Consider the following 20,504-nt stretch of genomic DNA (forward strand, 5'->3'; position numbering starts at 1 on the left):
ATCTCTCTCAATCTCTATTTCCAGTCCCCTTCAAACACATTACATCCCTGAGCACCTGCTCCCTTCAACCCATTTCATCCCAGCACTTCCAGAGATGGCCACCCCCACCCTGACATCCCCTCCAGACATGATCCACGCTAATATTATTTTTCCTACCTATTCTCTGACAGTGATCCCATCTCCTTCAAAGCTGCCATCAATATGCACTTCTCACCAAACTCCATTGTTTCTTCAACTTTGCTTCTGATCCAATACCTTCCAAGATGTGTTTCCCATTGAGTTAAAGTTTGGTCACCACCAGTTCTGGTTTCATACACTCATAGAATCTCTACAGTGCAGAAGGAGACCATTCGGCCCATCGACTCTGCACTGAACACAATCCCACTCAGACCTTCTTCCTGTAACCCCTCATATTAAACCTCCTAGTCCCCCCTGACACTAGGGTTAATTTAGCATGGCACATCTTTGGACTGTGGGAGGAAACTGGAGCACCCAGAAGAAACCCACGCAGACACAGGGAGAATGTGCAAACTCGACACAGCCAGTCACCCGAGGCCGGAAAGGAACGTGGGTCCCTGGCACTGAGGCAGCAGTGCTAACCACTGTGCCCCCCCACATCCACCATGGTGTAAGTTGCAAGGGATTTCTTGAATCTAATCCTTTAATATCGCTGACTTTCCTGTCCTCCTCCAACATCCATTAGCTATAGCCAATCCCAAGAGGTAGGTAGAATCTATGGGTCGTAACGTTGAGATGGCCATGTCCAAGGCTAAATCCCATTATCGTATACAGCAATGGGGAGGCCTGCAGCTGCCGATTTCCCTTGTACCTTCGCCAAGACACCCACTATCTTTCTCAGTCAACACTCAATCCTAGAACTCTGCCTAAACAATGGAAAGTTAGTAGCTATGTTGGAGCTCCTGCTTACTGATCCCTCCTTTTATACCAATGGCTGCCTCTTTACTGAAGGGGTTCCTGTAGTGTAACCCTCCCCTGTGCTTGGATGAGGGGCTGCATCTCTGAGGAAATTGCTTCCTCAATCTACTTTGTAACTGCCTAATTAATCAGCCTTAACGCCTGTCAGCTTCTCTCTGACGCAAGGCTGTCCTCCCCCCCCCGTGAAACTCCCTCGGGATAAATCACAGCTCTATGTGAGGCCCCTGGCCCACAGTAAATCTGTTGGCTCACCGATCCTACCTCCAGAACCAAATCCAGGGAAAGATTTTCTTCCTCAGTGCCACTTTGAAATTTATCTTATATTGGTCAACACAAAAAGTAGTTTAAATTCTAAGGCACAGGAACTGTTTGACAATGAGGGCTCTTAATGCTGATATAATTTCACGTCAGACACAGACACATCATCTGAAAACAGTTAAAATGGTAACATAAGCAATAAAAGCAGGAGTAGGCCAAAGGCCCCTTCAGCCTGCATGGCCAGTCTTGCAGACTGTAGTTGAACTTTTGGATCTTTTACACCAATTCCTATCCTGTCCTTGATTCAATTTAGATTTTTTGGAAACGATCAGTCTCAGTCTTGAATATACTTAGCGACTGAGTAACCCGAACCCATGCTTCTCTGGGGGTAGACAGTTCCAAAGAGTCAAAAGGCTTAGAGTGAAAAATAAATCTCCTCAGCTCAGTTCTAAAACGTCTGGCCCTTTATCCTAAGATTATGATATTCCTGGTTCTAGATTCTCCAGCCAGAAAAAAACACTCTCTCACCAATTATCCTGTGAAGCCATCGCAGAACTTGAAACATTTTTCATTCAGTTTAGATCCATCGAAGATTCAGAGACTACAGGCCCAATCTCTCCTTCCAGAACAGGCCTTTCATCCCAGGAATCAATCCAGTGAACATTTGTTGCATCCTCTCCAAGGTAAGTATGGTCTACCTCAGGTAAAGAGACAGATAGTGTGGACAGCAGTGATTGCTGTAGAGGCTTGTGGAATTGAAGCAAGATTTCCAAACTCCATTCCAAACCTCTTGCAAGAAACAGAGTAACATTCCCCATCTCTTCCTAATCGCTTGTCATACCCACATGCCAATTTTCCACAATTTGTGTGCAGTCCCCAAACGTCCAAATCTCTCCTAATGCCAACATTTACCAGTCTCGCAACTTTTGGAAAATATTTTTGCTTTTAAGAAAAACAATACTTAAAGCTTTTTGATTTTAGAGTTTGGTATGTCAAAAAAATTAGTCAATAAGCGGGCTGGGTGCATGGGTGTAATTTTATGGCCCTGTCGCAGTTGGGATGGGACTGGAAAATGCGGCGAGCTATTCAAAAGTTCATTGATTTCAGTGGGACCAGAGAATCCGACTGGCAGGAGGGAATTCCATCCCATGGAATGAAAAATTCCATTCGGCTCAGTCACTCTGTCTCATTAACTGATCCACGTGCACTCTATCCCATTGTGTCTCTTGTCAAAGATCATAATACATATCCTCAGCCATTTTCCTTTCCTGACTTTTAGTCAATCCTGAGACATGGGCGTCACTGGTCAGCCAACATTTATTGCCCATCCCTAGGGGAGTTGAGAGTTCATAGAATCCCTACAGTACAGAACGAGGCCATTTGGCCCATCAAGTCTGCACCGAACACAATCCCACTCAGGCCCTACCCCCATATCCCTACATATTTACCCACTATTCCCTCAAACCTACGCATCTCAGGGCACTAACAGTAATTCTTGGCATGGCCAATCAACCTAAACCGCACATCTTTCCTCCGTGGGAGGAAACCGGAGTACCCAGAGGAAACCCACGGAGACATGAGGAGAATGTGCAAACTCCACACAGACAGTGACCCAAGCTGGGAATCGAACCCAGGTCCCTGGTGAAGCAGCAGTGCTAACCACTGTGCTACCCAGTTGCTGGAGTCACACCAAGGCCAGGTAAGGACAGCAGATTCCTTCCCGAAAGGAACCAGGTGGGTTTTTCTGACAATCGGCAATGGTTTCTTGGTCATCAGTTGATTCTTAATCCTAGATATTTTTTATTGAGTTCAAATTCCGTCACTTGTAGTAGCAGGATTTGAACCCGGGTCCCTAGAACATTGGCTGAGTTTCTGGATTAATAGTCCAGTGATAATACCACTAGGCCATTCCCTGACCTTGCACAATCCCAGGAATTCAAGACAATTGTGTTCCCTTTAATGTCAGGCTATCTGTATTTATATTTTGTTCTGTTCCTAACTAAACCCAATAAACTGAGGCAGCATTTCTTCATATTGTTCAGACTGTTAGAAAATCTCAGGACTGTACTAACTATCTGATCCATTAAGGAACAGAGAGAAGGAATGACATCCCAATGGCAGCCTCAAATGATCAAATTCAATTTGCTTTAGCCTTGCTGTACGTTAGTGATGGAAAATTGACATGTGGGTATGACAAGCAATTAGGAAGATGAAGGGACTGTTACTCTTTCTTGCAAGAGGTTTGGAGTGGTGTTCTGAAGTCTTTTTTCAATGATGCAGAGTCCTGCTGCAACTGGAAGCGCTCACAACGCCTGTCTCTTTACTTGAGGAAGGGTGTTCTTATCTTAGTGAGGATGGAATAAACGTTCACTAGATTGATTCCCGGAGACGACTGTTCTAGGAGGAGAGATTGAATAGAATGGGATCTGTAGGGTGGGATTTTCTGGCCACGCTCACCCTCAAACTGGAAAATCCCTCCTGAGCTCAACAAACTTCGCTACAATTCCCGTGGCAGGCAGGACAAGAAAATCTTCCCATAATCTCTAAATCTTAGATGGGTGTAAACTTTATTGAAAAGGCATAAATTCTGGGATTATCCTGTGCCACTTTGAAATTTATCTTGAACTGATCAACCATTTGACATTGTCAAACACACAACAATGTATACTTGCACTTTTCTTAATGATTCTTCTTCCAACAGCTACAACCAGCCAGTAAGGTAGGGTCGAGTTGGATGCTCTAGTTGTAGAATCACCATAGGTCCAGCTAACAGAGAGAATGTTCTTAGAATATTCCAGCCAAGTAATCTCGGGAGCAAGTGGTGCTGTAAGAAAGACAAAGTAGAAAGAATACTTTAGAAAGGTTGATGTGAAGACTTTAATGGATTACCACCCATGTAACTGTTATTGATAGATTAAACTATTCCAATGCTGGCTTCCTATCTTATAATTTTTGTAACCGTGAGGGTATCCAAATCTTTGCTCTCTGCATCCTAACTTGCACCTAGGGCAGAATTTTCCGGCTGTGCTTGACCTAAGACCGGGATATCCCACCCAAGGTCAATGGACCTTTGCATGGTCCTGTCCTGTTCTGCCTGTTACGATTCCCTTGGCTTGCGGGATGGGAAAATTCCACCCCTAATCTCTTTTACCCATCACTCCTGTGTTTGCTGACCTATACTATCTACTCTGGTAAGCAACACCTTGATTTTAAAATGTTGATCTCAAATGGCCACCATTGGCCTTGTTCCTCCCAATCCTTTCCTCCAGCCCCACAACTATCAGAAATACTTCTGCAGCTCTTGCACAACGCCAATTTTAATTGCTGCACCACGAGCTATGCTCGTTAACAAACTTTTGGTCAACTGTACATGTTTAAATTTTGATTGATGATGCCCCTGTGAAATGACTTTGGAAGTTTTACTCCATTATAGGTACTTGTTATTGTCGTATTAATCCTTGAATACTATACCACATGTAGAGTTCTGCCTAATCTAAATTAACCAACTTATCAAAATGGGAACTTTACCAACCCGTACACAGACCTTCATGTCCTCATGTATCTTATCTGAGGGAAAGATAAAACACTAAGGTTTGGAGATTGTGGTTTATAACGGAACTGTTTGTGTTCACCTTCATACTTGCCTCATTGTGTCAGGGACCCTGGTTCAATATCCGGCTTGGGCCAATGTCTGTGCGGAGTTTGCACATTATCCCCATGTCCGTGTGGGTTTTTTGTGGGTGCTCCGGTTTCTTCCCATGGTCCAAAGATATGCATGTTAGGTGGATTGACCATGCTAAATTGCCCCTTAGTGTCAGGGGCACTAGCTGGGGTAAATGCATGGAATTATGGGGAATGGATAGGATTGTGGTCAGTGCAGATTCAACAGGCCGAATGGCTTCCTTCTGCACTGTAGGATTCTACAATTCTATTCTCCTTAACAAGAAGTTAAACATGAAAATCCAGAAGTTGTTTTCCATAATTTCCCCACTCCTCCACAGGATGTACCATTGAAGCCTATTTAGGAGGAGACAATGGACTAGTAACCCGGTAGCCCAGGTGACAGGGGTTCAAATCCCAGCTATAGGCTGGTGGCATTTATATTCAATTAATAAAATCTGGAATTGAAAACTAGTCTCAGTAATGGTGACCATGAAAGTATCATCAATTGCCATAAGGACCCTTTTAGTTCAAAAATGCCTCACAAGGAACAAAATGTGCCATCCTTACCTGGTCTCGCCTACATGTGACTCTAGACCTGTAGTAATTTGGCTGATTCTTAACTGCCTCTGAAATAGCCTAGCAAGTCTCTCAGTTCAAGGGCAAGTAGGGATGGGCAATCTTTGTTGGTCTTGCCAGCAGCATCTACATCCCATGAAAGAATAAAGAAAATAATCATAGAAGTGACTTGAACTGACATGAACTTTGATGTTTTACCCCATTACTCCTGCTGTAGAACTCTTGGAAAAGTTACACCTTGTTGTGAGATGTAACAGGGTTTTAATGTTTCAAGTTTATTTATTAGTGTCACAAGAAGGCTTACATTAATACCGCAATGAAGTTACTATGAAAGCCCCCTGGTTGTCACACTTTGGTGCCTTTTCGGGTACACTGAGGGAGAATTTAGCATAGCTAATGCACCTAACCAGCATGTCTTTGGACTGTGGGGGGTAACTGGAGCACCTAGGGGAAACCCACACAGACATGGGGGGAACGTGCAAACTCCACACAGTCATCCAAACCAGAAATCGAATACAAGATCCCTTACATTGTGAGGCAGCGGCGCTAACCACTGTGCATGGTGTATTAAGTCATAATTGCTGTTGAATGACATTTTTGGCCATGAAATTTTCTATTTGTGGAATGTCAAATTTCTCCATTATGAGAAAAAAATTCCATTTTTTTTAAATTAAGTTATTAGATTTCAGTTTCCACCTTCATAGCACAAAGATGTCCCAGTCTTTATCTTTTTTTTTCCTTTTTAAAATGGTAAAACAATGAAGGATAACCAGTGCATTTTACTTCCTGGTTTGCTGTCTGTGAGAATACTTCAACGTAGCCTGCTTTTCTTCCTTGGTGACATCACTGTGGCTGGAGGTCAGTTGTAGCAGGACTTTTCAAAGCGGAAATCATGACCCACGGGTGGGTCGTGGGCAGGTGTAAAAAGGTTCATGGTTATTCCCCAAAGACCACCTGACCAAGGTGCTAAGAATTGCACACACTAATCTAAATGTGGCCAGACTCCTCTGCCTCAATATAGAGTCATAGAGGTTTACAGCATGGAAACAGGCCCTTTGGCCCAACTTGTCCATGCTGCCCCCTTTTTTTTAAAATCTAGTCCCAATTGCCCGTGTTTGGCCCATATCCCTCTATACCCATCTTACCCATGTAACTGTCTAAATGCTTTTAAGAGACAAAATTGTACCCCCTCTACCACTACATCTGGCAGCTTGTCCCAGACACTCACCACCCTGTGTGTGAAAAAATTGCCCCTCTGGATCCTTTTGTATCTCTCCCCTCTCACCTTAAATCTATGCCCTCCAGTTTTAGACTCCCCTACCTTTGGGAAAAGATATTGACTATCTAGCTGATCTGTGCCCCTCATTATTTTATAGACCTTTATAAAATCACCCCTCAGCTTCCAATGCAGGGAAAAAAGTCCCAGTCTATTCCAGTCTCTCCTTATAACTCAAACATCAAGTCCAGATAGCATTCTAGTAAATCTTTTTTGCACTCTTTGTAGTTTAATAATATCCTTTCTATAATAGGGTGACCAGAATTGCACACAGTATCCTAAGTGTGGCCTTACCAATGTCTTGTACAACTTCAACAGGACGTCCCAACTCCTGTATTCAATGTTCTGACCGATGAAACCAAGCATGCTGAATGCCTTCTTCACCACTCTGTCCACCTGTGACTCCACTTTCAATGAGCTATGAACATGTACCCCTAGATCTCTTTGTTCTATAACTCTCCCCAACATCCTACCATGAACTGAGTAAGTCCTGCCCTGGTTCAATCTACCAAAATACATCACCTCGCATTTATCTAAATTAAACTCTATCTGCCATTCATCAGCTCACTGGCCCAATTGATTAAGATCCCGTTGCAATCCTAGATAACCTTTTCCACTATCCACTACGCCACCAATCTTGGTGTCATCTGCAAACTTACTAACCATGCCTCCTATGTTCTCATCCAAATCATTAATATAAATGACAAATAACAGCACTGATCCCTGAGGCACACTGTTGGTCACAGGCCTCCATTTTGAAAAAACAACTCTCTACAACCACCCTCTCGATGACAGTCTTCTGTCATCAAGCTAATTTTGTACCCATTTAGCTACCTCACCCTGGATCCCGTAAGATTTAATCTTAAGCAACAACCTACCATGAGATACCTTGTCAAAAGTCCATGTAGACAGCATTAACTGCACTGTCCTTATCTACCTTCTCGCCTACCCCCTTGAAAAAACTCAATCAAATTTGTGAGACATGATTTTCCATTCACAAAGCATGCTGTCTGTTCCTAATCAGTTCCTGCATCTTTAAATGCCTCTGGAACAATAGTCTCCGACCATAAGATGAAACAGTGAGCAGGTCAGCATGCCGTGTGTGTATGCTTAGCGCCAAGCATCCTGTACGTACCTATGTGCATTTGGTGTAAATTCACTTTGCAGTGTATTTCATTTGCGAGACAGACAAGAGGGCTATGGACATGGGTCATTCTGTTACAAGAGATGGTCAGAGACACTAACAGGCAGTGTACCTACTGACCAGGATCTCACATGGGAATCTGCTGGAGAGAACTGCTCTGGAGGGAGTCCATGATAGGATATAGCAGTGTTACTGTTAGTTCTGTACAGGGTACCAGGGCCTGAGGTGAATAGCTGATGAGAAGAAATTAAAATCAGGAGCAAAGCAGCATGAAGATGGTTTCTTGAAGCGTGGTTTTGTTAATTATGCCGATGCAAATCAGCGTGCAGAGCCCGTGTGTGTTATATGCGGGGAAATACTGGCGAATGAATGAATGAATGTGGCGGGGGACCCAAAGTTTGAACAGTTGGTAGAAGTAGGTCCCTGAACTAAAGTTTGAAAAATACTGCCCTCTAGCTGACACTGGAATGAAATTAATCTTGGGGGAGGTGAGATGGCTGGGTTTTTGTACAGTAAGAAGTCTCACAACATCAGGTTAGAGTCCAACCAGTTTATTTGATAGTAATCCCACAAGCTTTCGGAAATGGTGTTCCTTTGTCAGGTGTGTGGAAGGTTCTGATCCGAGAAAAGGGGAGGGGGCGGGCGTGGGGGGGAGGGAGGGAGGGGGGTGGGCATGGGGGGGAGGGAGGGAGGGGGTGGGCGTGGAGGGGAGGGAGGGAGGGGGGTTGGTCATAGGAACACTGAGGTGAAATGGAACAGCAGAGAAAAATAATGTAAATTCCCCCAGGTAATCAGTCACTCCTAAAATGAACCTTTGAGTTGCAGAAGAAATTGTCCACCCGATAATGCACTGGGAGTGACAGAAAGAGACGGATAGCCATGAGAGGACATTGGGTGAATCTCTAAATGTAACTTCCCCTTGTAGTAGCATTGGTATTGAAATTAGACACATATTACTGTGGGCAAGACACCAAGAATATGGTCAAGAGTTATTCAACCTTCTTGACACAACTATGCAGTCGATGTAAAAACATCGGCCTGAATTCTCCAGCCATTCATGCTGCCGGAATTCTCTGGTCCCACTGGCAGCGCACACCCTGCCATGGATATACTGATGGTGTGGGGTGGTTTTGATGGGAATTCCCATTGACAGTGGTGGGACCAGAGAATCCTACTACCAGCAAACAGTGCGTTTCCTCTCACCGCCAGGAAAAACACTGAGGGGAAGTCAGAGAATCTCGCCTAGGGTATATTGAGAGATATGTAGCCTAAATCAAGGTTTAGGCTAATCTAAGACTTGGCAGAAAAGGGCTAGGCGTCATGGCAGCGCTTAGTGGGTGAAATTTGATTGTATTATATCCTCGCTAACAGACAAAATATAAACAAGGAAGAATATTGCACCAACTCCATTGCATAAGGTCATCACCTACTCTTCATTTGAGGCAGTTGCTACCAAATACAGATAGATTATTCACTCAAACATTTGCTATTTCTGGGATCTTCCAGTTAGCACAAACTAACTGCCATATTTGCTAAGAAAAAGGCTGCCTGTCTTTCAGACCAGTTGGATTTGAAGTGCTTGGAGATGTTCCAAGGGCATGAAAAATAACAAATAAATGCAAGTTATTTCAATCTGTATCACCAAAGAAGCCAGTCAGGTCAGTCAAAATTAAAGTTACAAAACACCGTGTAACCTCGTGAGAAAATGTAAAAATAATCCAGATATAAATCTGAAAAGAAAGTCCATCTCGAAACATAGGAAGCATTTTCTACTTTATATCCAATTAAACGTCAAATCATGTATACTCCTGGTCTGATCCAAGCAGCCAAGTTTCCATCTAGTTCAAGGGCATCTGGGAAAGCCACCACCTGGAAGTTGTCCACCAAGTCACTCACCGTCCTGACTTCACTGTCGCTGGGTCAAAATACTGGAATTCTCTCTAACACCATAGGGACTGCAGCAGTTCAAGAAGGCAGTTCACCGCTATCTTCTCAAGGGCAATAAATGCTGGCCTATCCAGCGATGCCCTCGTCACATGTTAAAAACACCACACTGGGCTCACCTGTTATATAGCTTGTTAAAGATCTGTCACAGCAACTGTTTTCAGGCTCTCCCCAGGAAACCATGGTAACACGGAACTCATAGCGTGAGGCTGGTTGCAAGTCAGTCACAGTCTGACAATGAAACACAGCAATAAACATCACCGAGAGATAACAGCAAACACCACAGCAAGAGGACTTCTTAAAAAGTTACCGTTCTGTACAAGTGTGAAAATGTGACCAAATATCACTGGATACTCTGCTGTCTGCAAAAGAATTTCCAACGAGAGATACATACAATTGGACAGCAAGGTATCAGTGGAGCTGCCTTGTAGAAAGAGAATATGAAGCCTATGTCTTAAACATGGAGTGAGTTCATAAAGTAGCGTTCTTAACCTCTGCTACAAGACATCTGGAAACGAGATCAAATGCACTTCATTGTTCTTAATCAGAGGGTGATTTACCTCCTTCACTGACTTCCCCTTTAATTTGGCCATATTGGTACATCGTGATTGGGTTGATGAGCCTGTTTATTAACATGGGAATATATGACTCACACTCCCTGTTGCTGATCCATTCCTCAATTGGCCCTCTCTCCCAAACACTTGATGGGTTCAGAACTGTATATTAGATGGTGACTGAGGTGGTGCCAGCCACATCTGGCCTTATAAATGAGATGGAATGCATGAGTCTAGCTACCACCCAGCTCTTTACATAGTCCATTTCCTCTTTATTTTCTGATTCTTGGCACAATAGTTAGCACTGCTGCCTCACAGTGCCTGGGTTTGATTCCCAGCTTGGCTCATTGTCTGTGCGGAGTCTGCATGTTCTCCCCGTGTCTGCGTGGGTTTCCTCTGGTACTCTGGTTTCCTCCTATAGTCTGAAGAATGTGCTGGTTAGGTGCAGTGGTCATGCCAAACTCTCCCTCAGTGTACCCAAACAGGCGGTGGAATGTGGCGACTAGTAACTTCATTGGAGTGTTAATGTGATGCTCGTAAATAAACTTTAAAAAGATATGGAAACTTTTGGCCATGACTGCTGACAGATGTAAAAATTGGGTCACTTGCCCATCTAAACTCTGCCTTCGATGTGGAGACAGTAAGAAGTCTCACAACACCAGGTTAAAGTCCAACAGGTTTATTGGGTAGCAAAAGCCACTAGCTTTCGGGCCTCTGACCCTTCATCAGGTGAGTGGAGAGTTCTGATCACAACAAAACATACTGTTGTTTATTTTAGCATACACAGCTTAATCACTGCATGAGGAGGAGGGAAAAATTAAAATTACGCATCCCAATTTCCAACCTGCTCAATCCTGGTTATAAAAGAAGCTGGTCTGGGGCTGTCTGGGCCAGGAGGTGAATGGTTGATTTAAATATTACAGCAAGGACGAATGCTGAATTTTTAATGTATCCTTTTAAATTCGATTCTGGACAGCTGAATTTCTTGGGCCTCAGGAAGCCCATAGTTAAAAGAAGACAAGATCTGTTAGCCAAAAGAGAAAATGCTGGAAAATCTCAGCAGGTCTGGCAGCATCTGTAAGGAGAGAAAAGAGCTGACGTTTCGAGTCCAGATGACCTTTTGTCAAAGCTCATCATCTGCCCGGAAGGTCTGTCAGATCCAGGAGGGAAGTGCCTTTAAATTGGTCCTGGCCCTGACCCTCTCCCTGGGGATGGGAGGGATGGTTTGGACTCACCCATCTCCTACCCCACCCAGGACTGAAGCTTGGTTTTACCCACTTGTGCAGCCTCTTCTCCAGCGTTCCCTTCCTGATGTGAAGTCAGGCCTGTCGATCAGGCTGACTTCCAGGCACAGAACCCATCGGCATCACGACACAAATGTTGGGAAGTTGGAATTCCGCAGTGCCCGGGGATAACCCAACTCTCTGGATTTCCTGTACGATAAACCTCTGCCCCACACTGATGGGTCAAAGAGTTAATAAAATTGCTGCCTTAATCTTAGTCAGGTGTACAAAGGAAGGTGTGTGTATATGGAGGTGAAAGTGCATTGTGGTGCGCAGTGGCAAATCATACAATTCATATACAAAAGATATAGGGAAAGGTTGGCCAGGCTAGGATTTTACTCCTTGCAACGAAGGAGAATAACGGTGACCATACTGAGATGTATAAAATCATGAGGGTCTTAGGTTGAACGCAGTCTTTTTCCCAGGGAAGGGGAATTGAAAACGAGAGGGTTTAGGTTTAAGGTGAGAGGGGAAAGATTTAAAAGGGACCCGAGGGGCAACTTCTAGATGTGGAGGGTGGTGCATATATGAATGAGTTGGAAAGTGGCTGAGGCAGGTTCAATAGCAACATTTAAACAGCATTTGGATAAATACACAGATGGGAAAAGATGAGAGGGATGTGGGCCAAACATGGGCAATTGGGATTAGCGGAGAGGGTCAGATTGGGCCAATTCGGCTGAAGGTCTGTTTCCGTGCTGTATAACAAATATCATCCTAAAATTTTTATTTAAAAAGTGGACAACTATTTAAACTTCATTTCCTGGACATTTGGTGGGAAAATATTTCTCAGTTTATTCACAGTTCTAGAATGAGTGTCATGCCAGGTGGCTCCGCCGGAGGGCGAGTGATGGAAAGGAACTGTGACGTGCGATAAAGTAGTTTAGTGCAAGAGTGCCCACCATCTATGATATTATTTATTCAAGGAGATGGGTGAACCTTTCAAGTAGTTTGAAATCCATACTCTGTCTTCGCTCCAATTTCCTTGTACTATCTAAAGCGCTGTTATGTGGAGTCCAAGTTGTGGTCAAGTGTAGCAATGATTCTATTGTTGTCAGAAAACAAGAGGCATTACTTAAGGGCAGCTGATAATACCAGTGAGTTCAACGAAAGGGAATTGGCTGTTCATTCCTTGAAACGCTTCTGAGCGTTTGAGAAAGTCATTATACTCTTGGGAACATAAAAGTTTGAACTCTTTCTAGGAGATACTAGAATCCAAGAGCACAGCCTCAGAGTAAAGAGACAACCCTTTAGAACAAAGGTGAAGAGGAATTTCTTTTTTAAAAATATTTATTTATTATTGTCACATGTAGGCTTACATTAACATTGCAATGAAGTGACTGTGAAAAATACCCTACTTGCCAACTCCGGCACCTGTTCAGGTACACTGAGGGAGAATTTAGCATGGCCAATGCACCCTAACCAGCACATCTGTGGGAGGAAACTGGAGCACCCGGAGGAAACCCACACAGACAGAATAAGAATGTACAAACTTCACACAGGCGCAAGGTCTGGAATCAACCCCGGATCCCTGGCACAGTGAGACAGCAGTCTTAACCATTGTGCCACCGTGCCTCTATAAAGTAAAAAGTCTCACAACACCAGATTAAAGTCCAACAGGTTTACTTGGAATCAGGGGCTTTCAGAGCACTGCTCCTTCATCAGGTGAGTCAACTCAATTCCAAATAAACCTGTTGGATTTAACTCGGTGCTGTGAGACTTCTTACTGTGCCCACCCCAGTCCAATGCCTGCATCTCAACATCAGATCTATAAAGGGTTAACTGTCTTCTCAATCGCTCCCCCATTCTAGTGACAAAAGTTCCAGTCTACCCAAGATCCCTTCAATATAATCATTATGCTGCACTGGATTACCATTGAGGTTGTTAAGGCAATAGTGAATGGGATATCTTGAATGGTTTTCCACTTTGAGTTTCGATTGACCGGATCGTGATGGTACATTTCCACAACATACTTCTTAAACACCACAGAATAAGGTCTGCTCCAGCTCAACACTACAGCTGTGGGGCTCAAAGGATATAATATCAGGTTCTTCACTCCTGATGGGCCTGAGGAAAGAAAGAAAAGTCTGAAATTAGGAGCCCGTCCACCATTGAGGACATTTTTCTGAGGAATAATATTAACTTCTGTTCCATAGTTAATAGCAGAGACCAGGTGTAACCGAGTTGGATAAGTGAAGTCTGGAAGCACACGCCAGGAGGCGATGGCCTAGGTGGTATTATCGCTAGACTATTAATCCAGAACCTCAACTAATATTCTGGGGACTCAGGTTCGAATCCTGCCACAGCAGGTGGAGAAATTTGAATTCAATAAAACAGACCTGGAATTAGGAATCTACTGATGATCATGAAGCCATTGCTGATTGTTGGAAAACCCCATCTGGTTCACTAATGCCCTTTAGGGAAGGAAATCTGCCATCTTTACCTGGTCTGGCCTACATGCGGCTCCAGGTCCACAGCAATGCAGTTGACTCTCAAATGCCTAAGGGCAACTAGGGATGGGCAATAAATGTTGGCCAGCCAGCAGCGCCCATGTCCCACAAACAAATTAAACAAAAAACCCAAATTCATCAACATCTGAATAGATGTTTGCTGGACTAAGGATGGGGCAATAAGACTATTGCATTAACTCTCCCATTTGATAGAGGTTCAAAATCACGAGGGGGCTGGACAGAGTAGATAGGGAGAAACTGTTCCCGCTCATAAAAACATCAAGAATGAAAAGGCATAGACCAGATGTGATGAGAGAAAAAGTATTCACGTAGTGAGTAGTTGGGGTCTAGAATGCATTGGCTGGAAGTGTGGTGGAGGCAGTTTAAATCAAGGCTTTCATGAAGGCACTCGATGATTATTTGAACAGAAACAATATGTCGGGGTATGGGGGAAAAGGCAGGGGGATGGTAGTGAACCATGATGCTTGTTTGGAGAGCCGGTGCTGAGTGATTGGCTTCCTTCTGTGGCATAACAATTCTGTGATTCATGTTCCCTTCATGGTTGTATAGAAAACAGGCCATGGATTTGCTAAACTCTCCAATGCATCGGTTTAAGACACAATACTCTTCTGGGCCCTTGGAAGTTAGGAGGAGATGAGGGACTGAGCAGAACACTACATTCATCATTACTATATATTGATCATTGGTGTATTCATCATTACTGTATATCAGGCATCATGGGTGGGATTCTCCAGTCCCGCTGCAGTGAACGGAGACTTGGCTGAGCTCCAAATTCTCCATCCTCTCTCTCTCTTGCAGCAGGGCATGAATGGCCGGAGAATCCATATTTCAACAGCCGCACGACTCTTCAGCTCATGAATGATACCACATGGAAAAAAGATGAGGGTATAGCGGTGGTCCCACTAAACACATGACATGGGGCAGAATTTTCTGGCCTCTTATGTTACGGGACCAGGTGCGAACGAGAATGGAAAATTTAGCTTTCCAGCCAAAACTCTGTTCACTTTCAGCAGCACAGGAAAAACCTAGCTGAGTACGAGGACAGAAAGTTCCCAGACACGTTTTCCTTACTGCTAGGGTTAGGCTGCATGTTAGCACAAGATTTCACATTCCGCACCCCCTTTACAATTTTTAGTTTAATATTAAATAAAACCTTATCCGTGAAAACAGCAATAAGGATGTTGCAAATGATGCTTGCATCTGTATGACTTTTATAAGTACTTGTATTTATGATGAGTTTCACAGTTGGAGCTGGTGTTTACAAATTCCTCAATACTTACTCAAACCAAATCTAAGTGGCAGTGAAGGTGGACCAACAGCAGGTCCATTTTTCAAGTAGACCACCACCTGGTAATACGCTCCAGGCATTAGGTTTACAATGATGTTACTGCTCAGATTTACCTGATGAAAGAAAGAGATTAATTTAAGTAATGTGTATTTTCCTATTTTGAGATATACAGTGCGAATTCACTCACTGACTCCCAACACGATTACTATTGAGTCACTGCTCAGATATCACACATCATTCTTCTTTATCCTTCACAATTGGGTTGGTCTATTTTAGTTCATAGAATCATAGAAACCCTACAGTGCAGAAAAAGGCCCTTCGGCCCATCGAGTCTGCACTGACCATAATCTCACCCAGGCCCTACCCCCATATCCTTACATATTTTGCCCACTAATCCCTCTAACCTAAGCATTCTAGTACACTAAGCGGCAATTTTAGCATGGCCAATCAACCTAACCTGTACATCTTTGGACTATGGGAGCACCCGGAGGAAACCCGTGCAGGTCAGTTCCTTTACTGCATGTTAATATTTCATTAATTTCCAGGTCTGCTCTTGGAGTCCCATTGTTAACTCCCTTATTGCAAACTGCATCATTAATATTCCAGCTGGTGCCATTTATCATTAATACGAGAGTTTGGAGAAACTCCTTTCCATCGTTCAAAGCACATGAACAAGATTTTTAAAAAATAATTTTGGCAGAAGTTATAGATTAGAATTCTAAGGAACACAGTGAACATTGCTTCACATGTAATATCTCAGGGCTAAACTAATAAATTACGTCAGTGCTGAAATGATATACCGGCATTAGTGCTCAGTGTAAAGACCTCTCATTTTAACAGTCAGTGAACCAGTGAATAGACTCAAGACTGATGCAGAGATCAATTATTTGGATTCGGCTGACCGCACTTGAGAAAAGCGAGAACATACATTCCGTGGTAACACTAGATCCACATATTACATGGCTGAGGGGTTATTTTACAAGGTAAGGAACATGCTTATTAATGATGTGGAACATCAATGTGACTGGACAGAAAGGCACTTTATAAAACTGGTGTGTGGCCCACATGCGGTAGTTTCACGTTTAGCAATCATTCTCGTCACACTGTTCATTTGTTAGTTAACACACAGCCCAGGTTTATTCCTCATCTTTCAAGCAAGGTGAATCTGCACTCATTAGCTAGTAACGATAGAATCCCTGCAGTGTAGAAAGAGACTATTCGGTCCATCGAGTCTGCAACGATCCCACCTAGACCCTATCCCCATAACCCCAAATATTTACCCTGCTAATCCCTCTGATCTACACATCCTAAAGGGCAATTTAGCATGGCCAATGCACCTAATCCGCGCATCTTTGGAATGTGGGAGGAAACCGGAGCACCTGGAGGAAACCCATACAGACATGGGGAGAATGTGCAAACTCCACATAGACAGTGATCCAAGCCAGGATTGAACACAGGTACCTAGGGAGAATTGGGGGCTGCCTTTCATACTTAAATCCTTTGGGTCATAGAATCCCTACTGTGCAGGAGGTGGCCATTTGGCCCATCGTGTCTGCACTGACAACAATCCCACCTAGGCCCTATCCTCGTAACTCTATATACTCACCCTGCTAATCCGTCTAACCTACGCATCCCAGGACACTAAGAGGCAATTTAGCATGGCCAATGCACCTAACTTGCACACATTTGTACTGTGGGAGGAAACCAGAGCACCTGGAGGAAACCCATACAGACATGGGGAGAATGTACAAACTCCACATAGACAGTGCCCCAAACCAGGATTGAACCCAGGTATCTGGTGCTGTTAGGCAGCAGGGTTAACCACCGTGCCACCATGCTGCCCACCATACTACGTTCCAGGAAATGGCACAGTGGTGAGCACTCATAGCGCCAGAGACCCAGGTTCACTTTCAGCTTCGGGTTACGGTCTGCGTGGAGTTTGACTGGGTGGGATTCCTCCAGGTGCTCCGGTTGCCTCCTACAGTCCAAAGATGTGCGGATTAGGTGTATTGGCCATGCTAAATTGCCCTGTATTGTTCAAAAATGTGTAGGCTAGGTGGGTTAGCCATGGTAAATGCGCAGGATTACAGCAATAAGGCAAAAGGGGAGGGCCTGGGTATGATCCTCTTTTGGTGAGACAGTACAAACCCAATGGGCTGAATGGCCTCCTCCTGCACTGCAGGCACCCTAGAGATTCTAGGAAAATGGTGGGGTGTGGGCAGTGGGGAGAATTGGGGGCTGCCTTCCATACTTAAATCCTTTGGGTCAACAGGTATTTTTGCAGCACACAATCCCTTTCTATTCATTGATGTTAATGGAAATCAATACCTTTGAGCAGTAAAAGGATTCAATCCTTCGGCCCTCCAATTGCTGCTGACACGAGAGCGAGACGATGGACACAATGCTTTCATAGTTGTTTTCTTGTGAGTGGGTCCAGGAGACGAGGGCTGTGATGGAGTTCAGCACCTTCACGGCAACGTTCTGAGCTCTTTCAGTGACCTCCTTAAACCACTTCCCAGAAGGACCTTCAACAAGAAAACAAAGTCAAATATTCTTCAAGCAAAACAGTCCTCCTGACTTGAAAAGAACGCAGCTGAATAGCCTCCTTATCTGTTTTCTCTACAGCGGTGAATCAAATGTTCCGGCAGAATTTGAACCAGTTTGAGGAACCGCATGGATGTGGGTGGCACAGGGGCAAGCACTGCTGCCTCATAGCACCAGGGTCCCGGGTTCTATTCTGGCCTTGAGTGACTGTCTGTACAGAGTCTGCACATTCTCCCCATATCCACGTGGGTTTCCCCCGGGTGCTCCAGGTTCTTTCCACAGTCCAAAGATGTGTAGGTTAAGAGGATTGGCCATGCTAAATTGTCCCTTAGCGTCCAAAGATAAAAATAAAGTTTGTAAAGTTCATTCATTAGTCACAGTTGGCTTACAACAACATTGCAATGAAGTTACTGTGAAATTCCCCTAGTTGCCACACTCCATTGCCTGTTCCAATACACCGAGGGAGAATTTAGCATGGCCAATGCACTCAACCAGCACATCTTTGGACTGTAGGAGGAAACCAGAGCACTCGGAGGAAACCCAAGCAGACAAAGGGAGAACATGCAAACTTTGCACAGACAGTGACCCAAGCCGGGAATCGAACCCAGGTCCCTGGAGCTGTGAAGCAGCAGTGCTAACCATTGGGCTACAGTGCCATCAGTTAGGTGGATTGGCCATGCTAAATTGCCCCTTAGTGTTCAAAGATGCGTTGGTTAGGAGGAATAGCAGGGTAAATACATGGGATTACAGGGATAGGGCCTGGATGGGATGCTCAGGCAGAGAGTTGTTACAGACTCAATGGGCCAAATGGCCTCTTACTAAACTGCACAGGTTCTGTGATTCTAAGTGGCAACAAGTAACAGATGACATTCGATTTATATAGTGTATTTATATGTCTTCTGGAAATTCCAAAGCATCTTACAATGAATGACTGGTTGAAGTACAGTCAGTGCTATATAGGCAAACATGGAAGACAATTTGCACATAGCAGATGAACAGCCAGATAAGATATTGATGATGATATTCTGCTTCTGAAAAAATTGGCCACAACCCAATTCTCCACTCCAGCGCATAAAGCCTTGTGTTAACATCACAATCCAAAGACAGGGCGGGATTTTCTGGCCCACTTGACCAGAGTGCAAATTCTTTTATGACCACTAACGCTTGTGAGCAATCCACAAACAGGATTTGCAGCAGGGAGATCTCAGAATGAGATCCTACCTCACAAGAACGACAGTGCAAAGCACAGCCCCCCACCCCTGGTTTTGTTTTGACAAAGAGTCTTGAGATCTGGAGAGAACACTTGGTTGCTTCTCTGGGGAGAATCACGCCAGTTTTCAGTCAGAGCTCTGACACTTTGCCCTGTTTTGTGAAAATTCGGCTCAAGGCCTCTGACAAGTCAGCACTCTCTCCCTGTCAAGCACTGAAGTATCATCTCAGATTACGTGCTCAAGTGGTACTCGGACTTTACCTCACAACCCAAGCTACTGCTGACACCAAGTGGACATCAAGGGTATGACCATGTACCAATTTTCTTCACTCCTGAAGCCCTGTCACAGAATCTCAAAGGTGTAATAAAAAGAGAGGATGGGTGGAGTTTTGTGGAGGTGATGGTGATGTGGGGGGGGGGGGTGGCAGTCTCTGCTGCTGGCTGAAATCCAGGCAAGACCCTCTTCGAGAAGCTCCTCTGCATCTTGTGCCGCTTAAGCACTTAATAGGCCAAAGGGTGGGCTTTTCCTAGGATCCCAGACCTGTCTGTGGGCCTTCCTGTCTTGAACTTAAACAGGGTGGGTACGGAAAGCTGGCAGGGTTCCCATCTGCCTGACTGAATGTGCCCACCTGGCACAAGACTCACTTTAGGGGAGGGCACAAGATTCCACCCCATTACTGAAAGTGAGGAGGAGAGAAAAATAAAGAGACGATAAAAACTCCTAAAAAGGTAGAAGAGACAAAAAAATAGGAAGTTGAGGGAAAGAAAGGAGCAAAAGGTTAATGCTGGCAAGTGAGAAGTGTTTTTATTTGCAAGAATTTTCCATGGAATTCCATGGAAAATCAGGCTACTCTATATTGCGGTGACATCATTGAAACAAGTGCCAGATCTTCATTTGATGCGATGTTCCCGTCTTCCAAAATCCAAAGGCAGTGGGTGTAGCTTTGAGAGAATCAACAGATGGGTGAGGTTAAAGTAACTGAGCTCTCCATTACTTCATGTTCCCTGATTCATCCTTTCTTTCCTAATTCCCTTGGTCCAAATTCAATGCTGATTCATGTAATGATGACTAACGATTCTGACTATTCGAACATTCCTGTTGTACTTATAATTAATAGAGTTTTATTAACCGAGGCGCCGCCCCCATCCACCACCCATGATCAGGATTGAAAATTAGTCGACTGTCACATTGAGGTGGAGGTTACAATTAGGCTTCTTGTTTCTTGAGGGAAATATATCGTGAGAACCACTGAGAATTGTTTAAATTAAAAGCATTTCTCAGAGGCTGCACTCTGACCGACTGGCTACCCAATCATTGGATCAAATTCAGGACAATCCCTGTTAGGGTCTGTAACAGCCA

The 20,504-nt window shown here is 44.2% G+C and overlaps 1 protein-coding gene across 2 annotated transcripts in view; it reads right to left on the bottom strand.

Annotated features, from left to right (window-relative positions):
- ptpro (protein tyrosine phosphatase receptor type O) overlaps positions 1–20,504 on the bottom strand; it is a 162,955-nt gene that overhangs the window by 57,459 nt on the left and 84,992 nt on the right. For both annotated transcript variants that reach the window (XM_080207253.1, XM_080207252.1), the window contains exons 7-11: positions 17,719–17,915; positions 15,383–15,503; positions 13,505–13,698; positions 9,917–10,028; positions 3,867–4,018 (exon numbers count right to left, since the gene is read on the bottom strand). In XM_080207253.1, coding sequence (XP_080063379.1) covers positions 3,867–4,018; positions 9,917–10,028; positions 13,505–13,698; positions 15,383–15,503; positions 17,719–17,915 — 776 coding nt within the window. The remainder of the gene's footprint in view (positions 1–3,866; positions 4,019–9,916; positions 10,029–13,504; positions 13,699–15,382; positions 15,504–17,718; positions 17,916–20,504) is intronic.

The sequence above is a fragment of the Carcharhinus amblyrhynchos genome, chromosome 19 (genome assembly GCF_965287045.1).
Source record: "Carcharhinus amblyrhynchos chromosome 19, sCarAmb.v2.hapA, whole genome shotgun sequence".
Taxonomy (NCBI): Eukaryota; Metazoa; Chordata; class Chondrichthyes; order Carcharhiniformes; family Carcharhinidae; genus Carcharhinus; species Carcharhinus amblyrhynchos.